Source organism: Tamandua tetradactyla, chromosome 3, assembly GCF_023851605.1.
Source record: "Tamandua tetradactyla isolate mTamTet1 chromosome 3, mTamTet1.pri, whole genome shotgun sequence".
Classification (NCBI taxonomy): Eukaryota; Metazoa; Chordata; class Mammalia; order Pilosa; family Myrmecophagidae; genus Tamandua; species Tamandua tetradactyla.
This window is the reverse complement of record NC_135329.1, coordinates 106,918,014-106,942,885: the sequence shown is the minus strand read 5'-3', so window position 1 is coordinate 106,942,885 and position 24,872 is coordinate 106,918,014. Positions and strand designations below refer to the sequence as shown.

At 38.1% G+C, this 24,872-nt stretch overlaps 1 protein-coding gene across 1 annotated transcript in view; it reads right to left on the bottom strand.

Annotated features, from left to right (window-relative positions):
- The window catches only part of THSD7B (thrombospondin type 1 domain containing 7B), a 535,886-nt gene that overhangs the window by 341,078 nt on the left and 169,936 nt on the right, over nt 1-24,872 (bottom strand). The window contains exon 8 of the mRNA XM_077151771.1: nt 20,193-20,308. Coding sequence (XP_077007886.1) covers nt 20,193-20,308 — 116 coding nt within the window. The remainder of the gene's footprint in view (nt 1-20,192; nt 20,309-24,872) is intronic.

Sequence of the window (24,872 nt, the reverse complement as noted above, 5' to 3'; positions counted from 1 at the left end):
GTTATCATAGGCACCACTCCCCACAGATACCTATGCAATAGTTATGATTTCCAGGCACTTTCTTCAATGGTGTTCTAGTTTGCTAGCTGCCGGAATGCAATATACCAGAAATGAAGTGGCTTTTAAAAAGGGGAATTTAATAAGTTGCTAGTTTACAGTTCTAAGGCTGAGAAAATGTTCCAGCTAAAGCAAATCTATAAAAATGTCCAATCTAACACATCCATCCAGGGAAAGATACCTTGGTTCAAGAAGGAACACAGTCAGGGCTTCTCTCTCAGCTGGAAGGGCACCTGGTGAACACGGCGTCATCTGCTAGCTTTCTCTCCTAGCTTCTGGTTTCATGAAGCTCCCTGGGAGGCGTTTTTCTTCTTCATCTCCAAAGGTCACTGGCTCGTGGACTCTCTGCTTCATGGTGCTGCAGCATTCTCTGCTCTCTCTGAATCTCTCATTCTCCAAAATGTTTCTTCTTTTATAGGACTCCAGAAACTTCTCAAGACCCACCCAAATGGGTGGAGACACATCTCCCCTAATCCAGTTTAACAGCCACTCTTGATTGGGATACATCGCCAGGGAGATGATCTAACTACAGATTCAAATGTACGGTATTGAGTAGGGATTATTCTGCCTTTACAAAATGGGATTTAGATTAAAACATGGCTTTTCTAGGGGACATATATCCTTTCAAACCAGCACAAATTGCCTCTACTTTTGATTCCCAACTACTCCTGCTCTTGAAATATCTTCAGTTTTGAAAGCTAACCTTATTAAAGAGTGACCCTCCTTAAGTACAGCCCTCCCTCTCCCTCTCTAAATATTACATCTGAAATCATCCACAGCTGATCTCCTTGTGTCCACCTATGTGGTTCTCAACCCTGGCCGCATAACAGACCTCATGGGATCCTTCTGAAAACACCTAACTCTCCAGAATCCCTGGTCAGTGGACCCCAAGAGTTGGTATGTTTAAAGAAATCCTCAAAGCTGAGAACCACTAATTTAGCACATTTAAATCTAGCTTCTCTTATTCATCCAATATGTAAAACAGGAAAAAAGACAATGCAGTATGCTTAACCAACCAATAGAAAACAAATGAGCATAAGCTAAATCATTACTGCTTGCAACACATTTAAAAAATGCAACCTGCCCTGTAGCTAAAAACATTATAATAGATATAATTGGAAATGTGTACTATAAATGAGGAGGGTTAACAACGCTATTTATAATGGCGAGTTGCACTTGTCTTTCACTTCTTGCCAATGCATGCTGAAACAGCAGGGACTTATTTGTCCTTATACTGACCCCTTTTCAATTTAGTAGATGAAATGTCTGGTGACTGCCTGCTACAGGGCTTCCTAATATCTTGTAATCCATCAGCACAGAGACTAAATGAAATATACTGGAATTCCATATTGTACTGGCTACAGAAAGGTTTCTTGGGGCATAAATATCTATTTAAGATGTAATCTTAAGATACGTTGTCATTACTAGACATGCATACTGAACTATAAATTACAAAAACCCTTTATAGTAATTTGTGTTGCCCTTACCTATTAATGCTGTATGCCCCAATGGGCATTGAAGGATGCTACTCATGTCTAGCAGAATACTGACTGGGAGAGGACAAAGGACCTCAGGTCAAGCTTATGTATCATAGGAGAGGATGAAGCCTAGGAAGGTGGAGCTGGCAGCCTGGGATTTTTGGAGCGCCCTCCATCTTTTCAAGGAGACTGCGCTGCATAGCTTAGAGGACACCATGTTCTAAATGTACCACCCATCACTATGACTGAACCATGTGGCCTGTGCTAACTCTGTCTGCAATGTCCTTTCCAGGCCTTTTCTACATGTAAAAACTGCTAAGAAGGAAGAAAATTACTCACGCATTAATATCAGTTGTGATATTAAAATTTTTGCTTTTGTTATAATGGTTAAGGGGAAATGTCTCTGTGAAGGCAAACCAAGCAAAATAAAAGTTTTCATTTTAAACTGTATATTTTAGCACAATGTAGACAAAGACTCCCATCCCTTTTCTGCATGAGGAACATGTACCCGGCTTGCCAACCTCCTCATTTTTGCAGCATCAACACAAAGTCACTAGCTTTTGAAATTCCTATATTGATTTAATGTTGATATCATAGCATGTCTTTTAAAATCAGTGAATCTGGAATTCCAGGTCTGTGAACCTGGAAAAATTACTTATCTCTTGGTGCCTCAAAGGGCCACGGTAAGTGAATATTATTATGGAGCGTGAAAGAGGAATAATCAGATAACGGAATGCAAAGCATCTAGCTCAGGTTCGGAATATAATAAGTAGGTAAAAAGTTAGTTGTTACAGATCAGCGAGTGTGATAGACAATTTAAGCACATTTCCTCTCATTAGATAACTCCTACACTTCCTTCACTACTAAATAGAAGAGTCCCGGTTTTCAAGAAGTCTTTTCCACACTGCCCTCAGCCACGTGGCCCTCTCTGCAGTCTGCAGGCATGCCTTCCCCTCTACGAAATGTCATGTTGCATTCTGTCCTTCTCTTGTCTCTCTCTGCCACCAGGGCATCTAATACATGATTGTTGAATAAATAAATTGACGAATGAGTGAAAATGAATGCATGAACATCTAGTCATCTAAAAAAAATTTTTTTTAAATAGAAAGATGGGGAGACTTTAGTTTCTAATGACATGACAGAGTATACCACCAAACCACTCCCGCCAATTGTTTTTAAATGATGTTTAAAAATTTTAGCCTTTTATTATGGAAAATTTTAAACATATCAAATGAACACAATGTACTTCTCAGCCAGCTTCAATGATTTTCAGTAGTTGGTCAATCTCGTTTCATCTATATCCCTAGTCACTCACACACACAACCAAATATCTCAAAGAACATTCAGACGTATCATTTCATTTGAAAATATACAAATATTTCATAATAGATTTATAAAAATTAAGGGCTCTTTTTTCAACACACAGCCATAACATAAAAATATTAGTAACAGTTCTTCTAAGATACTAATAAATATCCCAACTGCTATAGAGTATATGTGTGTATCTATATAAACCTACATAAATGTACATATTGTCAAAGAAAAATTTGCCCTGGACAATGTGAAATAGGCAAGGATGACATTAGTCAAAGGTATACAAAATAAAGAAGAAGAGAGAGACCAGAATGCTCTCATGATAGAAGATGGGATAGGGGCTTAACTCTGCTGAAGCAGACATCAGGAGAGTTTTAGAGGAGTAGGATGAGCTAATGGGAAAATGTTAGAGGGAGAGGCCAAGAATAGGGTGTCCATTACATTAGGTTATTTCCTGAGCTCATGTGGCAGCAGGTGAAATGTTTTCTGAAATGTTTTCTATCTGGATCTTCATGAGGGCCAAGGAGAGGGAGGGAGGGTCCTACAGACAAGGAGAAGCCTACTAAAGGTTAGTTAAGTTAAGGAGAAGTTAAGCCCCTCATGGTCAGTAACACAAAGAGTTTCTTAACTTAAGCTGTCTCCCAGGATCCCAGGATTGTATCTCTATCCTCTATCCTCTATCACTATCTCTATCTGACTCCAAATCCAAATAAAGTTGAAGGCTACACAGGGTTGATATGTCCTATTGGTTACCCCAACTTTCCTTTTGTTTCCCTTGCAATTTTCTTTGAAATATTTTTAAAGTATTTTATAAATGCATGGCTGAAAAGGAAGAAATAAAGGACTTTTTTTTTGAGCACTAGCCCTCAGGGAATCTCTCCATCACAGATGTTGAGAGCCTGGGTTTTAAAGGATGTGACAAAGCAGGAAGTAGGGGGGAAAGCCTAGGACCAGAGCACAGTGGGATGTTTTGTCAGGACCCCCTACTGGCCCCCAAGTAATCTGGTATCCCTTGGAGTGGACCAGAAGAAATCTTCCTGCAACAGGGAAAAATAAAGATGGTGCTTGTCTGTCTTGGTCTTGATTCTGGAAAGAACAGAATAAAAGAAAGAAATCACCCAGAAATTTCCTAACCAGATGCTTACAGTAATAAATGTGTAGAGTTTGAGGTCCAACTATTCTATTTGGAGGAAAAACTATGAAAATTGTTTATAGGTTCTGTATATTGTTCAGTAGAAGAATAATGAAATACTCTAAAATATAGTACTGTTCTAAGAACTAAGAATACAACAGAAGATAAAAGGAATAATGCATTTATGCCCTCTGACATTCTACTGGAGGGACAAAGACTATTCAAAAATAAATTAAATACTTATTGTTTCATATGATAATTAATTAGATGCTGTGGGGACAAACAAACCAGGAGGGGTGCTAGGAAATATGGTGACTATGTTAGAGAGGAGGGTAATTTTAGATTTCAAAAGCCTTGGTGGGTTAGGGATATATAAGCAAAAACATGAAAGAGGTGGGGACCACCTATATAATATCAAGGGAAAGAGAATTCTAGGCAGATGATGTGCAAAGGCACAGAAGCACATTTCTGAAAGACCAAGGGAGACAAGCATGGCTGGACCACTGGAGGGGGTGGTGGGGTGGGTGGGAGGTGGTGGTAACAGGAAAGGAGGTCAGTTTTTCCACCTGGATAAAGAAATTGGATTCCTCCTTAATGTCATACATAAAAATCAATTATTAAAGAATCAGAAATAAAGGTTTCAGAAGAAGGCCTTTGGATAGGAAATATACCTTAAAACACACTAAAGAAAAAAAAAACACCAAAGTAAACAAATAAATTCAACTATATTAAAATTAATATAGTTCATCCAAAGACAAATTTCACCCTTATTGGAGATATCTGTACCACACATGTGCTAGTTTGAAAATAGTATGTACCCCCAAAATGCCAAGTTTTAATCCTGATTCAATCTTGTGAGAACAGCCATTTCTTTTAATCTTGGTTCCACACTGTAGGCTGGGATCTTTTAACTAGATTATCTCCATGGAGACATGACATGTGCAGTTCTGGGGTGTGACCTTTGATAGATGGAGATGTGACTCTACCCATTCCAGGTGGGTGTTGATTAGTTTACTGGAATCCTTTAAAAGAGGAAACATTTTTGGAGAGAGAGCCAGAAATGACAGAGCCGACAGAAACTTCAGAATAGAGCTGACAGGCAGAGAAGAGAGACATGGATGTTTGGAGATGCTTGAAGCCCAACATACATCACCATGAGATGTTAAGCAAACCAGAACCTATAGAGAGCCAAGGGAAGCCAAGAGATGAAAGCCAGCCTTGGAGTAGCAAAATGAGGAACCTCCACTGAAACAGAGGTTGAAAGCAATGAAGCCCAGGAGCAAGGGACCAGCAGATGCCAGCCACGTGACTACCAGCTGGTAGTAACCAGAGGTGTTACTACCTATGGGCCTTCCTTGAATTAAGGTATTTTTCCCTGGATGTCTTAGTCTGGACATTTTCATAGGCTTAGAATTGTAAACTTGTAACTTATTAAATCCCCTTTTTAAAAGCTGTTCCTGTTCTGGTATATCACATTCTGGTAGCTTGCAAACTAGAACAACCTGTAACAACAAAAAAATCAAAAATTCTGGATTTAAAATCCAGATTACAGTCTTCAACACAATAAGAAATAAAGCCCAAGCACTTCCCATGCTCTAGTCAGGTACCAAACACCTTATACGAATGGACTCGCCTAATCCTCATAACAACCTTGAAAGTGTTACTTGTCATCCCCATTTTGCGTTGAAAAGATGGAGGCCAAGAGTTCCCTTATTCAAGATGCCAGTGAAAGACAGAGAGAGTTTGAAACCCAAGTTGTCTGTTCCCAGCATCTGCATTCTTAACTGCTCTGCTTTGCTGCCTGTGACCAAAGGATGCCCCTCTCGGGCCCAAATCAATCCCTCTCTAGAATTATAATCCAATAAAATAATCTGGGTTAATGTGTTGCTCCACTGGATATGGCAAATTTTCCCATCAATCAAAACCCAAATCCTGTTAGGACATTGGTCCCCTGGAAAAGCCACTAAGGACCAGGTGGTAACCTCATGGCATGTAGTCACTGCAGACTCCCATGATCCCACGCTCAGAAGGGTTTGCCCTTAGTTGAATGTTCTGCTGTAGTTATTCTGAATTTCTTAATAATTTTGTAATAGGCTCCCCATATTTTCATTTTGTACTGGGCCCAGGAAATTAGGTAGCCAGTCCTGAAAACAAATTGTGATAGTGGGGCTTTTGTGAAATCTTCTAGTTCTTTGGGACCATTTAACTCCTTGGGAGAACATACTCAGGAGAGAGGAAGGGTTTGTTCCATTCTACCCTTCTGAAAATGCTTACTGATTTTTTTTTCTGTCTTAACATTTAAATTCGTTGAGCAAGAGAGAAGGTTTGTATAGCCATCCAGGTATATGAATTTCATGGGACAAAGAACTGGGTACAATGTGGGTCATAAGATGTGCTATTAAACGGTGTAGAATTGTGGAAATGTACATACTTATCTGGCAATCACATTTTTCTATTCCAGAAATCAGATGATCTTAATTTCTTGCCAGTTAATTGAATGTCTTCCCAATTTTCCCACTGCTTTCCAATGTTTTCTAATCTAATTATTTTCTGGAATCTCAACTCTAAAAAAATAAAACACAAATCTGATTTTATCACACCCACGCTTAAAATTTAAACTGCTCCACCAGAATTCAAGATGACATTCAAAATATTTAGAATGGCATAAAGCTCTTCTTGAGCTGGCCCTTGCAAATTCCTCTAGCCCCTATTTCTTACCACTCTTAATCTGAATCATGAATCCCAGACATCGTGGGCTGCCTGTAATTCATTCAATTATAATGTTCTCTCATACTACCAAGACTCTCCACACAAATCCTTTCTGCTATAAGGTACTTTTAGCTCATGTTTGTCTGGCAACTCCCCATTTACCAAATCTTACCTCCTTAGCCAAACCTTCCCCAACTCCTGAGCTAGAGCAAGACGTCCCTTTCTTTGGCTCCATAATTTCTTGTACAAATTCCTGTTACAGAAAAATTTGTTTACAAGACTGAATCCTCTGATAAAAAGCCCCCTGACTGAAGCAACCTTACCTTATTCATCTTAATGTTACTACTAGTATCTGACACAAAACTTGGTATATAGTAAACCTTACAAAAATGTTTATTTAATTAATGGTGTATACATCCATTATCATTGATTCAATAAATATTTAGGCACTTACTTTGTGCCAGTCACAAAAAATCCAGTGTGATTCAATGGTGCACCAGTCACCGAACTTATTTTCTAGTCGGGATAATGGTTAAGTGGTATGAGCAAAGTAACATAAGGTAATGGCAAAAAAGAGAGCAGGGAGAAGGGGGATTTTAAAATAAGATAGCCAGAGAAAGACTCTCTGAGGGTATGGCATTTAAACTGAAAACAAAGTGCTGTTGCAAAGATATTCATGCAATGGGTTGGGATAAGAGCATTTCAGGGAGAAGGAGCAGCAAGTGAAGGTTTGAACAAGTTGAAGCAAGCCTGGTCAGAAACGAGGCCAGGATAACTAGAAAGATGTAAAGGAATTGTGGAAGGGAGGACTTGAGTTCACAAAGGTGCATAGCTCCAATCTATGAAGGTGAAGCCCAGGCTGATGACTCTTTATATGAAGGAGGACACACATCCATAGCTGTCCCTGTACCTGGACTCTCCTCACCCTAGCTAAGTCTGTCTAATTTTGGGAACAGGCCCATTGTTTCTGTCCTCCCAAACTACAATTTCAAATGTAGTTTTATCTGTAATAAGCTGATATTTTGAACTCTCAGCTGGTTCTGAATTTGGGCATGGGAGTAGGGTGAAGTTGGGTCTTAGTGCAGACCTCCTCCACCTCCAAGACCTTGTAGGACGTTGCTGTTCATGTATGATATAATTTGTATTCCACGCATGCAATTTAATTATATTTACTGCATTTCTATTACTGCCCTGCTCATCAGAGTGTCTGTGTTTTACACCTACACAAATAAATGTCATATGCACACACATTTCCTATTTCTAAAATTAATTATTTTCATGTCCTGAATGCTTACGGATCTTAAATCTTATCTCTTATTTGAGTGGGGAGCACTAAATACCAAATTGAAGTCAAAAAATGAATTATAACTACTGCTGAGTAGCCTCTTTACATGGGATAGTAATATCCTTCAAAATAAATTACCTTACAGATATTACATCTTACATCTATGTTAAAATGAGCATATAGAGTCACACAGAGATTGACTAAATTTCAGGACATTCAGTTAAGAAGTGGCAAAACTGGGAGTCCACCACAACTCTGTAAGATTCAAAAGTTCAAATTCTTTCTGCTATACATGGATGGATTAGAGAGAAGCTCAAGACAGAAGATAATTAAAAGTGCTAAACAGATGTCATCAAATATCAATGCAATAAACATTGTCGTCATTCAGCAATAAGAGAGGAAATAACTGGCTCAAGTTAGAAAATACACTTCCAACAGAACTTATCACCACTTCAATGCGCTCTGCATTCTTACAGTGGTTAGCATCCATAAGGTCTGAAAACATAGTTAAGACAACCACATTTTAGATCTCAGAACCAATTAAATTTAACCTGAAAAGATATCAAAGGGCAGAGAATATATCATTCTTGGCACACTTATTTTTGGATATTTTATTCCATATCATTAAAAGAATGTCATTCAGTAGATATTCTATTTGAATCTTCTATGTACCATAACCTAATTTTGAAGGAACTTCAAGATTCCTTCTATGAAGGGACACATAAAAGTTGTTTGTCTAAACCATGAGCAATGTACTTCATTTTAAGCATGCATTTAATAATATCCTGATTTTTTATTATATACAAATTATTTGCTGTTCTTATAAAATCCAGAGTTCCAAATTGACATTTTATGATTTTGTCAATTTAACTCAATCTCTAACTCCAGGCTTTGTTATGGTAATACAAATTAAACAGTTTATGAATCTACTATCATATCAGCTAATCCAGGGAGTCCAAAACCTCCAGAAACCACATTCTAATTTAGAATCATATTAAAATGGGACCAAAACCAAGGAAATGTAAAATAATTATACTTTTTAATTGTACAAGATGATTTAATAAACTTAAAGTAACACCCCAGCTAAATAAAAAATAAAGATATCCTGTTTCTTCATAGGAAGTGCATGAAAGGTAAAAAACCAACAAATAAGTAAATTAATCCTAATTTAAATGGGTACTCTGACTTCTGAAAAGCAAACCATTCCACCCATAAAGCAAATAAGGATCATATTGGATTGTTCACAGAGAAATTCTAGGCAGGAGAACAAATTCAGTAAGAAGGAAAAGCATTTTGAAAAGAAAGCATTCCCATTAAAAAAAAAAAAACGCACAGATTTTGCCACCACTGGTGGCAATAAATCATTATAAATATCCATGTGGCCTTAGGGCTGATTTATGGTAATGAGCTTGATTGCCCAGTGAAGGAGATGAATAGTGCTTTAAAGCACCTGTTAGATGCAAACTAACGAGACATAACAGTGGGTTTCATAACTGCTTCATGTACCAATTTCTACATTTGTTTATTCTCTTTGCTTTTTTATTTGTCTTTGTTTGAATTATTGGTTGAATTATTATTGAATTACTGAATAAGACAACCAACACGAGAGAATAGTAATAGGAATCACGCATTTTGATACGATTTTAAGTGCACACACTGCATATTTTTGTTGTTTGAAGTAAAAAATCTGACCCACCTAGTTTGCCTTCCACAAGTAGGTGCTATTATCTGATATTTATATTCCCTGCAGGTTCTTATTCCTTTTCTCTGTTTCTACCAAATTTACAGGAGTTTGCTTCCCAACCCAGGCTCTGAAGTCAAAAGATGATGGCCTCTGAGTTGAGAACATGCTAGCAGATTGTAAGTACTTTTTGCCTATATCTGAGAATCTGGAGCTCCCTCATGATAGGAGGGAACAAGTCTCATTCTGAATTATCACTCCCCCCGTCCCCCAAAGAGATGAGCTGGGGGTCCTGGGAGGTCAGTCTCAGTGCCCAAACTTCACAGCCCCATCATAGGGAAATGCTCCCGCACTGAGTCCCTGCTGCCTCTGTGTCTCACTGACCCCTTGCTTGGAGATGGGACTCTGACCTGAGGACGCTAGTGCCCAGGCTGCTGAGTGACTGAGTGATATGGTACAAAAATACAACCTGGGCTGCCAGATTCTCTTCCTTCTAAGTTGAATAAAGAGCCTGAATGGAAGCTTATGTCAATGCTAGGTGTTGGAGTTAAATGATTACATATGAACTGGTGTAACCATTATGGGGCTATGTACCTGCTATTTATGAGAGTTTGAGCTTCAGAGAAAGCCAGTTAGAAGGGGCAGGAAGCAGATGCACAGAGAGAGACAGAAACAGGGGGAATCACACTGGCCCTACAAGAGGAAGCGAGGTACCTCTGTTCCTGTTTTCATTCTTAGTCTCCATTAGGTCCAAATTGATTTGATTTTTCTTCTAACCTTGGGCATCAGTATGATTTCTTGTAATAACTTCCCAACAAGCACCTTTTTCATTGCCTCAGGTAGCTTAAACAGTTTTGATCTTTGAAAACCAAAATCAATTATATTAGAACAATTTATTAGGTATTCATTACACATTTCTTAAATGAAATTTTGTTCAATAGTAAAGTAAATATTTCTCTAGTTCAGTGATTCTGAAACATTAGTTTTTCTTAGAATCTTTAAGAAAGTTTGCTTAAAAATGTAGATTTTGGGGCTCAGGTCCTGACTTTAAAATCAGAATTTCTGAGGGTTATGACATCCCAGGTAATTCTGGGCTGGAAAGTCCTAGAACATACTTGCAGAAACTTGTTCAAATTATTCTAAGTTTCACCCTTGGTTCACTCTAGGCAACTGAAAGATTGCATGTGACCTTACTTTTGCATCTCAATGTTATACCCTTGTGTTTTATTTTAAAAAAAGAAACCCTATATATTCTTGTATTGTATTTCTTCTATGTCGCTGAAAGCAGTCACCTCTACTTCAGCCAGTAACCCTTGTTAAAATATGACATTCCAGTGGGAAATGTCTTTTAGGAAATAGCAATTAAATAGGTTTTGCTTCCAATGAGATATCACACCACTTTGTGGAACAATAATAAAGAAATACATAGGCTGACAGATAAATGAATTATTGAATAAATATGCAAACAAATAAATAAAAGAATGGAATATATTTCCCTTTAAGCCATGTTTGCCTGGCAAGCAGAGTCAAATGTGATTCTCTAAGTGCCATACCTTCTATTGCGTGTGTGCTTTCAGTAAGCCACACAAATCATTAATGAAAGAAATTTACTCGCAAAGGCAAAAAACAACTCTCCTTTTGAGGGTTTACTGGGTTTGTTCAAGCTGGTTGGTTCTAACTGGCATGTATATATTTGATCGGTATACTGAGTTTTATTCTGTCTTAAAGCACTATTCTATAGTAGGCACTATTGGGGATGACTGAAAAGGTAAGTTCCAGCCCTCAAGACATTCATATTCCTTGAGGAAGACCTTTACCAATAACTAGAATGAATGTAATTCAGACAGAGTTATGGGATTTAAGAGCAAGGAGTAATTAGTGACACCTGAAGAATCAGGACAAACTCTGTGGAGGGGGCAAGGATTTAGGTCTTGGGAGTATTCAACAGATGTTACAAACCTAAGATCCCACCATGATTTTGCCTTTTATTAATTCTGCAACCTCGGGTCATCTCTAAGACTTGATTTCTTCTTCACACATAAAATGGAGTAATAACTTCTTCCATAAAGGGTACAGGTGAAAATTAAATAGAATAATGCATATCAGTAAATTATAGCTATTTCTATTAATTTGATAGGAAGCAGTGAGATGAAGCATTTTATTGCAGTTATAGGTTTTCAGTAAAAGAGTTTGAACTTGTCTAGCTTTACCTTCTATAACTGTACGATGTTATCAGCCAGGCAATGTAGTGCCATTGAAGAGTGTCTCTTGATTTATTTGTGTTCCTTTCGAATCGTGAGACCGTGACTGTTTCCCTTGAGGAGATTTTCACTTCATCTATAGTACATGACTAATAAAATAGCATTTCCTGTGTCATACGACTGTCGTGAAAATTAATAAGATAGCATTCTAGAAAGTAATGTGTACTCTGTAATGTGCAAGGCCTAGGTCTTGGTGAGAGGGTAGCAGACTTCAAATTCTTAAGTTGTTAGTAAACAAGCAAGATGAGCTGTACCTATGGGTGCAGGAGGTAATTTGTCCTGGTGTGAAAATAGATAAATCCTGGAGTCAGAGGTATCTGGATTCTGACTCAGGCTCTGTCTCTAACATGCTGAATAACCTTAGACCATTTCCTTCATATTTCTGAGCATGGGGTCCCTCACATGTTAGTTATGTATGATTAGACTTACTTCCTGCGCCATCGCAGACGGTAAAGAAAATTCCAGCTGCATGACACTGTGGTTCCAGGTCCTTGTAAATGTACATCAATCTCTAGTCCTATTTTTTTCTACCAAATAAGATAATATCATATATTGAGTATTAATAGTGATAAGTACTAAATTTTAAGGAAGATACACATGGGAGGAAAAAAAGATAAAGAATTTTTAGTTAGAAGAATTTTATCCATTAACTTTTTTCCCCTATAATAGGGAGAAGGTACCTTTCATGAATTTTATCAGCAGAAATCCTTTTATAGGAGTGTAAGTCATTCCTCTTACTTAAATATCAGGAATATTTATTGAGCACTAGAACTATGTAGTAATCTAGGGGCTTTAAATTAGAGACAAAAGGGAACAATTCACCCCTAATGCTGCCTGTAAAAACAAAGGAATCCAGGTTGGGGCTAGGGCAATATATGTGATCTTATTTTATTTAATTACTCCAAAAACACTGGAATAGATAACATAGCCCACAATTTAAGTTGAGTCATTTTTCTAAGGAAAAAAATGCATTAGATCACATTCAACATCATGTTGGGGCCTAGTGTTCCAGGCCCAAAGCCTAAGTCATTCATACCCAGTGGACTTCTCATTATTGGAGAGTAAATTAGCACTCTATTGCCCAGTGCCCTATTATACAAAGGTACAGGTGAGCTAACGAAAGGACTGCATGCCTGAAAGGGGTAACTAAAGAGGGAAAGTGTTTGTGTGCATCTGAGTGAGTCAAATTCTGAAGTCCAGAATAGGCTGTTCTTGGCCTATCTGATATTCAAAATAACCAACACCACTTTCCTTAATAGGCCTAGACACCTTGAATAATCTGTTAATGCTGTGATTTCATCTAAATGCAAGGAAAATGTTTAAGAATGAAAGAACGAGTTGGGGTATAGATATGGGGTTCATTATTCATTCATTCAAAGTCTATCAAGTGCCAGGAATTGTGATAAGCCTTGAAACACATCAATAAAATCACAAGATCCCTTCCTTCTAAATTTCACACTCCGTCCAGGAAACATATAGACATACCAACAAGTGAATGTTATTGTATGGCAAGTACCATCATATCAGCATACAGAGGAATAGATACTGAAGAACACAAAATAGTAACAAACATTAAAAAAAAGTTACTGTCCTTGGTACCAGAAACTCAAGACATAATTCCAGGAGAAATGATGCAAGAGGAAAAAGACGTCACCCAATAAGTCTTTCTGTCATTTTCCAGGAGCAGTCTGCCTTAGGCCTTCCTGCTTCATGGTACTATCATCTAGTTTGCCCCTTTGCGATGAAAGATAAAGGGGCTCTTTCAGCCATCAATTACCGAGATCGACAAACAATTTATACTTAGCACCATGGTTTCTTCATAGGAAGAGCTATTTTGAATATGCCACACTTTATCTTCCAAGCTAATAACTTTATCCCCTGCATATCTTTCCCTTCCATGGATCTTTTTCACGTTTTAAATTTCACCATATTTTAAAGTGCATTATTATTTAAAGTGAACTATTTTGGAAGTAACCCACTGAGAGTGGACAGAAAGATAACTAGAGATATAGTCAAAACACGAATGGCCATCAGTTGATGACTGTTTTTTGACAGTTGATGGCTATTCAAAAATACACTGTATTAAGGATTAAAACTTTGGTTTAGCATTGTACTAATTCATGTTTTTGTATTTGGAGTTTCATGTCATTAAAAATTGAAGCTTTAAAGATAGCTTGATAGAAACTTGGAAAAACTGTTGATTTGTGACCTTAAGTAAAAACACAAGATCTGATAGTTTGGACAGCAGTGGCTAAGATAATTAATTTCCAGAACATAGGCAAACAGTTTTCAATGATGCGTACATAGGTTAAAATGTTTGTGAAGGTACCTTGTAAAATATAAAGCACCAAATGAGTGGTTCTTATCCCCAATCACTTAAAAGAGCGGGGGAATGTTTTCATATTGCAGATGTGCCTTCAGTCTGAAGAGATTCTGACTGAGGCAAGTTTCAGACATCTGTGCATTGAAAAGGGTCTGCAGAGCTAAGAACCACTACACTCAGCAAACTGTTGCTGTTATTAAATGCATTAGATACTTCAGACAATAATTTGCCTTATAGATAGAAGAAAATATGGGAGGAAATAGCAAGGAAAGAACTAGAAATGGTTCTTAATAATATTTAAAGCTTTTTATTTTTCTGTATGCTGTGTGGTGGGGCTATATTTCATTATTTTTCCATATGAGTATCCCTTTATTGCAGCACCACTTTAATGTTTTGTTTGTTTATTTTTCTGTTTGGATTGCTTGCTTGTTTGTGTTAGTTTTTTTTTTTTTTTTGGGGGGGGGGGTAGAAATACATGGACTAGGAATTAAACCCAGGTCTCCTGCATGGCAGGTTAGAATTCTACCACTGAAACCTCCAGTTCTTGATAATTTGATTAATTTATTACTGTACCTTAAAAACTGGAGAGAGAGGGCGGGCCACGGTGGCTCAGCAGGTAAGAATGCTTGCCTGCCATGCCCGAGGACCCGGGTTCGGTGTCCGGTGCCTGCCCATGTAAAAAAAAAACTGGAGAGGCATAACAGGGTAACAGTTTGATAGTGCTTGGTTTGCTTAGAAGAATGTGGGACTATCATTTTAAGAAGAGATTCAGAGGAGGAGGAATAAGAAGAAGGAAGCATAATATCTACTAGCTAGAGACTGCTCAATTACTTGAGAATACCTTTAAGCCATAAGGATTTAAGCTCACGGACCCAGACAGAACCAAACAAAACCTAATACAGCTCATCTTCTCTAACTCAGAAATCACTACCCTTGACCCCCTGGAACCACCTTGGCTTTATGAGAGGTTTGAAATGGATTTGTATTTTGATTCATATAATCCAGTAATCCTCAGGCTTTGCTGCACATTAGAAATACCTGGGAGCTTTTAAAAATCTTGATGACCAAGTCACACCCTATGTCTATTAAATCCAATGTCTGGGTACAGGGCATCAGAATTGTTCAGAGATTCTGAACAATTAGGTGATTTCATTGTGCAGCAAAGTTTGGAAACCACTGACGTGACTTCTTCTCAACTTTGATAACCCAACCCTGAAACTACAGCAGTAGAAAAGAGGTCCTCCACCTAACATCAGCCTAGATGACTCCCTTTTCAGGCCAGTCATCCCCTCGGAATGCTATTCCTTACCTCCTTATTTAGGTTAACCCCTTCTCTCCACCCCCACCTGCTGGTCTGTCCCCAATCCACACTTCTCATTCACAGTCTTGACCATGTCAGTGCCTTGCTCAGGATCTTCTAATGATCTCCATTCCCAGAGAAAAGACATATTCAAATCCTAAGCCCCTGTCCTATGGGTATAAGTGTTTGTAAACAGGATCTTTGAAAGTGCTGTTAATAGTTAAGGTACGATCAAAATGAATGAGGCCTTAATCCAATATTATTGAAGTCATTTTAAGCAAAGGAAATTGGACAAGGAAGAAGTCAGAAGTCAATGGATATGAGAGGAGCAGACATGAGGAGAAAGAGAGAGAGAGAGAGAGAGAGAGAGAGAGCGAGAGCGAGCGAGCCACATGGGGGAGAAACCCCCAGAACCCTACAGACTCCAGAGGAAGCAAGACCTGCCAATACTCGGATGTGGGACTTCTAGCCTACAAAATCAGTCTGTGATATTTGTCACAGCCACACTGGCAAACTAAGCACCTACTCAATGCTTTGCCACTCAGAGTATAGACATCACCTGGGAGCTTGTTAGAAAGGTGCAATTTCAGGCCCCATCCAGATCTACTGAATCAGAGTCTGCGCTGTAATAAGATATCCAAGGGACTTTTATGCACATCTAAGTTTGAGAAGTGGTGTTCTAGGGCTTCATTTTCCAGAATATCTGTGGAAGAACACTCTCAAAGAAATGCCTGGCTTCAAATCCATACCTTTCTGTATCTTCATAGGACAACTATCCATTCAGAAAATATTTATTGACTGACAACTGTATGTCCCATATTACGCTGAGTTTAAGGAACAGTGCTGAACAAGACAGAAGTGGCCTGCATCTTCATGCACCACAACTTAACGAGGCTGACATTAAAGAAGGATATGCATGCTGAGTGCCATAAAGGAGCTATGTCTTAGTTTCCCAGGCTTCTATGCTAAACACTACACAATGGTTGCTTTAAACAATGAGAATTTATTGGCTCACATTTTCGAGACTAGAAATCCAAAATCAAGTATCAGCAAAGTGATGCTTTCTCCCCAAAGTCTGCAACATTCTGGTCCTAGCTTGACACAATCCTTGAGATTCCTTAGCTGTCCCATCCCATAGTGATGTCCTCTCGTTTCTCTTCTGGGTTCCTTTGACTTCCAATGCACAGCTCCTCCTTGCAGCTTCCTCTCTACATCTGAATTTCTTCTGCTTATAAAGGACTCTAGTAATCTAGAGTGAGGCCACCCTCATTCAATTGGGTCACTCCTTAACTAAAATAACATCTTCAAGGGATCCAATTTACAGTGCGTTCAAACTCACAAGAATGCAAATCAAGATTATGAACATGTCTAAACTGGGCCACATTTCAATCTAGCACAGGATCAAACATAATCTGAGATGAAAACAGCATTCTGAGGAAACACTACAAAAGCAGGTGCCTGCAGGATGTGTAGACTGAGGCCCCAGCAGAGAGGGGCCGTTGAGGAGAGTGGCAGGCCTCATCCACAGCATGTGTAAAGGCACTGAACCACTATAAAAATACTTTCCCAGTACGTATTCAATGCCAGGCAGTGGTATAAATTCTTTCCCTATATGTAGGTGTGAACACTATACTCATTTTATATATGAGGAAACTGAGGCAGAAAGAGATTAACCAATTGGAAAAAACACACCTATATAAAGAATCAGCTTAAAAATAAACAAGTGCCTACAAATCAATGAGAAAAGTACAGATGACAGTAGAAAAATGAGCAAAAGATATCATCAGGTATTTCACAAAACAATGTGTTCAATGTCACACACTGAACCTGGGAATCCAGCCCCTGCTACCCAGCTTCGTGTCTGTGCTCTTGGCCATCACATAATATGACGTCTCTAACTAGGAAGAACTTAGCACATGCAAGGAGCTAAACAAAGGGCCACATGGCCAGAGTCCAGCAGTGTTTGTTCACAGCTATATGGTCTTCTGCTATCAGAATTAGGAGGGGGCGCATCACCATTCTGGGGGAGCTTCTTACAATGCAAGTTTCTGGGATCCATCCCATAGTTACGGAAATCGGAATTTCTAGTCAAGCAGATGGAAATCCTCATTTTAATATTACCCCCAGGTGATTCAGATGCACAATAAAGTTTGAGAACCACAGATTTATAGGTCCAGATATTCTCTCCCACACATAATAGCCCTCAGGCTTATTAAATGCTATCTTAGTCCCAGGGACTAATCTAAGCACAAAGGTAAATAGGACTGAAGAGGAAAATTGAATCTTTGCTTTTCCAGGTCCCCATGCTGTCAGGCTATGAAAAAACTATTTAGGCTTGAGAAGTCTGAGGCAAGAAGAGACCGCAGAGGCTTTGAACTATTTTTATTACAATGCCAACCATTTAAATACCTAATTGAATGTTAGGAAGCTGGAGTGAAATAAAAGTTACTTGACGAGCAGTTATTTCACATACCCTGATTCCTCCACTCTTAGCCACTTCTGAGGGAAGACTTGCAGGCAGCGGAGAGAATGTTTTTGAATGTAGCAGTAATATGTGGAATAGAAGTAGATGAAGTAATCCCTGGTCACCAAACAAAGTTAGTATGCCTTCCTAAAGTGTCAGCAGAACCTTGATAACTGCCACACAAAATTCTGGCTGCCAGTAGGTAGTTCTTCTTATGAAACGGCACTGTTACAAAAGCTTTGTGCTAGCGCCCCAACAATGTAATACACGGCTATGTGGATGATCATCTCTGAACAGCTGTCACTACGTCTTTGCCAGTCACTGGGAGGTAATTAAAGAGGCATTCAAACCTATGTCAATGCTGGCCACCTCTTCATGCCATGCCCATGAAGTCCTTCTACAGGTGAGTCTCTATGGGAGTCTAGATGCTTGTGGGCAGAATCTTCTACAAAGGTGTTAATGGTCTCAGTTTGAATAAAGTCCTCTCTCCAAGGAACAGCACGCTTCCCTCTTCTTCACTCAGGAGGTTGTGCAACAAGCGAGGACCCTACCCTGCTTGACATCAAGCAAAGACCAGAGATGAGAGGATAAGAATCCTTTACTCTGGACACCAGGGTATTCTTTTTCTCTCTCCTTTTCTTGGATTTACTTTTCTTTACCATAGCAATAAGGTCCAAAGGACCAAGGCCTAGGATGTAGGAGTAAGGAAAACAGACGAAGTTATTAATTCTAAATTTTAGGCATAAATGGAACTTTAGGACCAGGAGTGATCCTATTTCTCCACGAACCAATTCATAAGGAGAATACAATCAGATTTGGGGAAAAGACCTGTTCTAAGAAAAAGAGTCTCTTTAGCAAAGAGAACCTGTGGATTTAGGTGTCAAGAATCCAGGACCATAGCAATTGAAATATACCAGATGCATGGTCATTGGAATAAAGAAATACACATCTTAAATTACTGGTTTCTGTACTTGTTCAACACTTCTGAATATATCTATCCTTATTTTTCCACATGCTTACATTTCTCAGTGATGAAAGCACAGGACTTAAGGTCTCAGATTCTAATGAAGTTACCTGGAATTGGGATCTGTGTTAGTTTGCAAGCTGCCAGAATATGATATACCAGAAATTAAATGGCTTCTTTTTTCTTTTTTTTTTTTGGCATGGGCAGGTGAAACAGCTTTTATAAAGGAAATTTAATAAGTTATAACTGTACAGTTCTAAGGAAGTGAAAGTGAACAGACTAAGACATCAACAAGAGGTTACAGTCGTTAAAGAAAGGCTGATGGGTCTGGAACACCTCTGTCAGCTGGGTAGTCACATGGCTGCCATCTGCTGGTCCCTTGCTCCTGGGCTCTGCAGCTTCCAACCTCTGTTCCGCGGGGGTTCCTCACTTTACTTCTCCAGAGCTGGCTTTATCTCTTGGTTTTCCTTGGTTCTGTCTAGGTTCTTGCTTTCTTAACATCTGCAGGGCTCCAAGCATCTCCAAACATCTGTGTCTCTGTTCTCCACATGTTTGCATCTGTGTTAGCTTTGCTGTGAAGCTTTTGTCGGCTCTGAGGCTTCTGTCATTTTTCTCACTTCTGGCTCTCTCAGAAATGTTTCCTTCTTTTAAAGGATTCCAGTAAACTAATCAAGACCCACCTGGAATGGTGCAGTCATATCTCCATCTAATCAAGAGATCACTATCCACAATTGGGTGTGTCACATCTCCATGGAGAAATCTAATCAAAAGATTCCAACCTATAGTACTGAATCATGATGAAAAGAAATGGCTGCCCTAACAAGATTGGATTAGGACTAAGCATGGCTTTTCTGGGGTACATAATACTTTCAGACCAGCACAGGATCCAAACACACAGGAACCCTAGAGAGACTGTGATGGTGATGATGCTATACAAGGAATTAAATTTGAATGGATATTCAAAATGCACAACAGGTTTTGTAGAAGGGAATTACTCCTACAATAAATGCCAGTGAAATTATGACACGTAGTGAGTGCAAATGTTTTCTTTTCCAAGTTCTGATGGATCTAAGTATTCAAGATTTCATTTTTAAACTTTTACAAATCTTGCTCCTTGAGTGACAGGCAACTAGGAAAGAAGGATGTTTCTATTCCCACAATATTTCCCTTAATTTGCAGAAGCAAAACAATCAGAACATTTGGGAAGGAAGCACACCCACCTACCTGACTGGCACAGCCTTGGACAGGGTGTCCACTCACTGAAAGCTGTCACGAGGCAGTCTTTTTTGCATGGGAGGAGACAAGGGCGCACAGTTTCTGGACGAGTAGAATCTGGACATCTGCCAATGAGGAGAGATTATATCAATGCCTCTTGGATAAAGAGGTTTAACATAGAACCAAAGAATTTTAGAGCAGAAAATATTAAGAACATTTTGTTTATTTTATAGATGAGGGAAGAAAGACCCAGGGAGATAAAGTCACTTGTCCAGGGGCATGCAGCTGGAAGCAGAGCTAGAAGCAGAGATCAAAAAACGTTTCACTAGAAGAGGAAAAAAACAATCCTATAACTAATGAAAGTTATGGGTACATGACAACAAAGACAATCTGTAAGGTAAAACAAGCACCAATTAAGCATCTGACCATCTGCATTAATTTAAATAAACCAACGTTTTTTCAGAAAGAACAAATAAAGACATTTTAAAAAAGTGTTTTGTTCAGGGTAATATTTCAAATTACTAATATACTATAAAAAAAGAGGAGGAAAATACAAAAATGAAAGGCATTATGCACACACATGAAAATAAAAATTATTGAAGGCCACTTAAAATACTATACAATATTGATTATTAATGGAATTCTAGAATATTTTAATAATTAACAGGTGCCTCTATAGAACTGGTAGACTGATAAGCTAGGAGTAAGAAAGATGGGAAAGACAGAAAATCACAAATATACTAACTAGCAGTAACAAGAGAAACATTTCAAATGCTAATTAATTTAATGTTCATACTTGGGAGGGAATTAATACTATTAATGAATTTACAATCATTTGGAAGAACTAAAGTCTCAGAAAAATGGCAAGCAAGTTTTCATTTGTCTGCTTGCTTGTTTTATGAGGATAGAGGGCTGAGAAGAAAAAGAGGAAAGGATTCTGCAATACATATTTGGATATTTGCAGCAAGTATAAAGTTAGCAGCATGAACTTTGGTAAGGGTTTGAAAATCCTGGCTCTCAGCTAAGTACTTTGCCAACATTCTTTCATTTATTTCTAACAACAACGCTGCAAGGCTTTAAAATCTCTATTTTCAAATGATGAACAGAGGTGTTGAAATAACATGCAATGAGCCAAAAGACAGTTGGAGACAGAGCACTGGAGAAAAATGATAGAAAAAATGCCAGTTTAACATGTTTAAACAGCTAATTAATAGAGATTCCCACAGGAGAGAACAGAGAAAAGGGATAAATTAATGAGGAAATAATGGATGAAAATATCAGAGGTGAAAAAGGGATGAAAATTTTCATAAAAGTTTGCCAAATATATACAAAATGACCAATACGCAAATTAAGGGACTCTCCAAATTTGGGGGAGGGGATGGGAGGGGAGGGAAGGGAAAGGACCTAACCAACCAAACAACAGAATACTAACATTCTGAGAGACTGGGAGAGTAGTTAATGTAAAAGAACTAAAGCTCACTGCCTTTTACCAGAGGGAATCACAGGAGAAACATTTTAAATTGATAAATGAAAAAGAAATTAATGGCATATGAAAATTATATCTAACTTAGACTTAGGAGGTATGCTGGTTTGAAAGGATGCATGTTCTCTTAAAAAGTCATGTTTTAATCAAAATCCTATTTCGTAAAGGCAGAATAATCCCTATTCAATACTGTATGTTTGAATCTATAATTAGATCATCTCCCTGGAGATGTAACCCAACCAAGAGTGGTTATTAAACTGGATTAGGTGACGATATGTCTTGATTGGATTACTGGAGTCCTATAAAAAAGGAAACATTTTAGAGAATGAGAGATTGAGAGAGAGCAGAGAATGCTGTAGCACCATGAAGCAGACAGTCCATCAGTCAGTGCTTTGGAGATGAAGAAGGAAAATGCCTCCCAGGGAGCTTCATGAAACTGGAAGCCAGGAGAGAAAGCTAGCATATGACGTTGTGCTCACCATGAGTCTTTCCAGATGAGAAAGAAGCCCTGACTATGTTCACCATGTGCCTTCTCTGATGAGAGAGACACCTTGGACTTCATCGGCCTTCTTGAACCAAGATATCTTTCCCTGGATGCCTTAGATTGGACATTTCTATAGACTTGTTTTAATTGGGACATTTTCTTGGCCTTAGAACTGTAAACTAGCAACTTATTAAATTCCCCTTTTTAAAAGCCATTCTGTTTCTGGTATATTGCATTCCAGCAGCTAGCAAACTAGAGCAAGAGGTAACAACCAGAAAGGAAGGGGGGGAATAAGAATATATACTTTATATTTGTTTATATCAGCATAGAGATATGGCAGATTAATAAGCAATAAAATGGTTGGCAGTGGATGGAAAGAGAAAAAAATGGGAGCAGCAGTGGGAGAAAAACTTCTTATTGTTTACCTTGCCCATTGTTTTGATTGGTGAATCATGTGACTGTTTACCCAGTCAAAACAGAGAAACAGGTAAAAAAAAGAACAGCAACTGTTAAGAAGTAGTTGTATCTGGAAAGTGGGAATACAACTGGAGAATGAATTGTTTGAGGGCCTGGTGCTTTTTTCATCAGTCCCTCTTTGTTATTTTACTTTTAACATGGAGTATGTAATACTTACAGAGAAATTAAAATTGAAAATATATATACCCACAGAAAAATCACTCAAAAATTATTTACTTGTGGCATTCTTGTTAATCATCCTTAATAAAAACTGCTTATCAAATAGGTCAATTCAGTGAAAACAATAATAGAAAGAAAGAGCACCTCTATGAGGACATGGTATTATTTAAACAGGATACTCTTGCGAAGAAAATTTATATCCTACCTTAGTAGACATAGCAGAAAACAGTGAAATTATTCCCAAGTCCTATGTTCATACTCTTAGCCTACTAAGAATAAATGCAACTGCTATTTATGTTAACTCCTCCCAAACTTCTCTTAACATATGGTTGAAAATCCAAATACAACTTAAGTAATGCCACCTCCCTGTGTGCCCACTGAGACCTGGGGTTCCTACCTCTACCCACCCATTACTCTCACTCACGCATTCGTAAAATATTTGTGGGGTTAGGTGTCAGTTTCCACAGAGGGCTACTTATATTGCAGGGGTATTCTTTACTTCAATTAACACTATGTGTTAATTTTATTTAAGGAACTGATAGTATCTACTTTATTTACCAATAATTAGCATCACTCACAACAAATGCTCACTGTGACAATGCCAGCTTTCTGTAAAATGATATTCCCTCTCTATATTTTCCCCATAAGTCCACAAGAAAGAAGCAATATCATTCCCACAATGGCAAAGGTCAAATTCAAATTATATATTCTTCAAGAGGCAATGAAATGAGGACCTATTCAGAAAGCCATGAGCTTTCTGATCTGATAGGGGAAAAATATACCTTATAGTCAGAAAATTGTCTATTTGTTCATTTATTCTGCCAAGAAGGTTTGTCTTTTTCTTCAAAGATGTCTACCCCTTCAAGAAGAACCATTACATTTCCAATTTCTGTCTATAAATTTATTCTTAATCTGCAAAAGTATTCTCTTTGTGCATAGCAACTTGCGTGCCCCCTTCTCCATTTACAAATACTAAGATTATTCTTTATATCACTGTATTGTCATTGACCAAAGGAAGTCTTTTTTTAACATCTTTTGTATTACTGGTTTGGTGTGTGTGTGTGTGTGTTTGTGTGTGTAAGCACATGTTGTACATACATTAATTTTGAATGCCTTGATGGTGATATTCCATTTTATATCATATCTTAAAAATCTCACATCTTAACTCTTAGTAAATATTTAAAAGTTGCAAGTGAATGACTGAGTAGCAGTCTATGCTATTAAAGCCTAAAGACAAATAAATTCTGAGGGATATTAGGCTCATTTCTCCAGCCATTTCTAAAACAAAATTGAAACCTTAAATCCCAGGGAAACAAATGGATTTGCTTTTTCAGTTGGTAAATAAAGTATGGCCCTTGCCTTCACTTCCCACTTTAATGTGATGCTTTTATCCTGGATTGGCAGTGCTCTCAATAAATGGATGAACGTATTCCATTTCAGCCCATATATTTTCCTAGACTTACACTGGAATGCTCAATATCTACTGTCTTTTGCTCGCCCTGTAGACTTCAGCTCCTTCAAAGCACTGTGTTGAACTACATCAACTAGTGCTTCAAAGACCTGGGATTTTTTTAAGTTATTCTCCCATAATCAAGATGCAGGCACACATTTCTCCATCACCTTGGTCAGTCATCCAACTGAGTGGTAGTTGTGCTTATCTCTCTGAGCTAGATGGGCCAAACGTGTCAATGTTCTAAACATTAAATCATTAAATGGAGTTATTTACTACCATATCTCACAAAATGCCAGGTGCTCCACATTAAAGGCAGAAAATGTCTTATCTGTAACTATCGAAGCCCTTGAATTTTGTATTTTTAATCATCATTATTTTTTCTGTACATTACAACTGAAAAAAAACATTGAATAGTTCAACAAAATCCCAGAAATATCCCAACAAGCTCTCATTTCTGACTCAATTGTACACAATCAGATTCTCATTTTTGGATATGATAAGTTCTAGTACATGGAAACCAAAATGCCAAACCAAGGATGTAAGAACTTGCAAGGAAATCTGTGCTTCCCAGGGCAATGGGCTTGGAGATAAAAACATATTTTTTTTTTTAGCCCATCAATTCCATGGGGACTT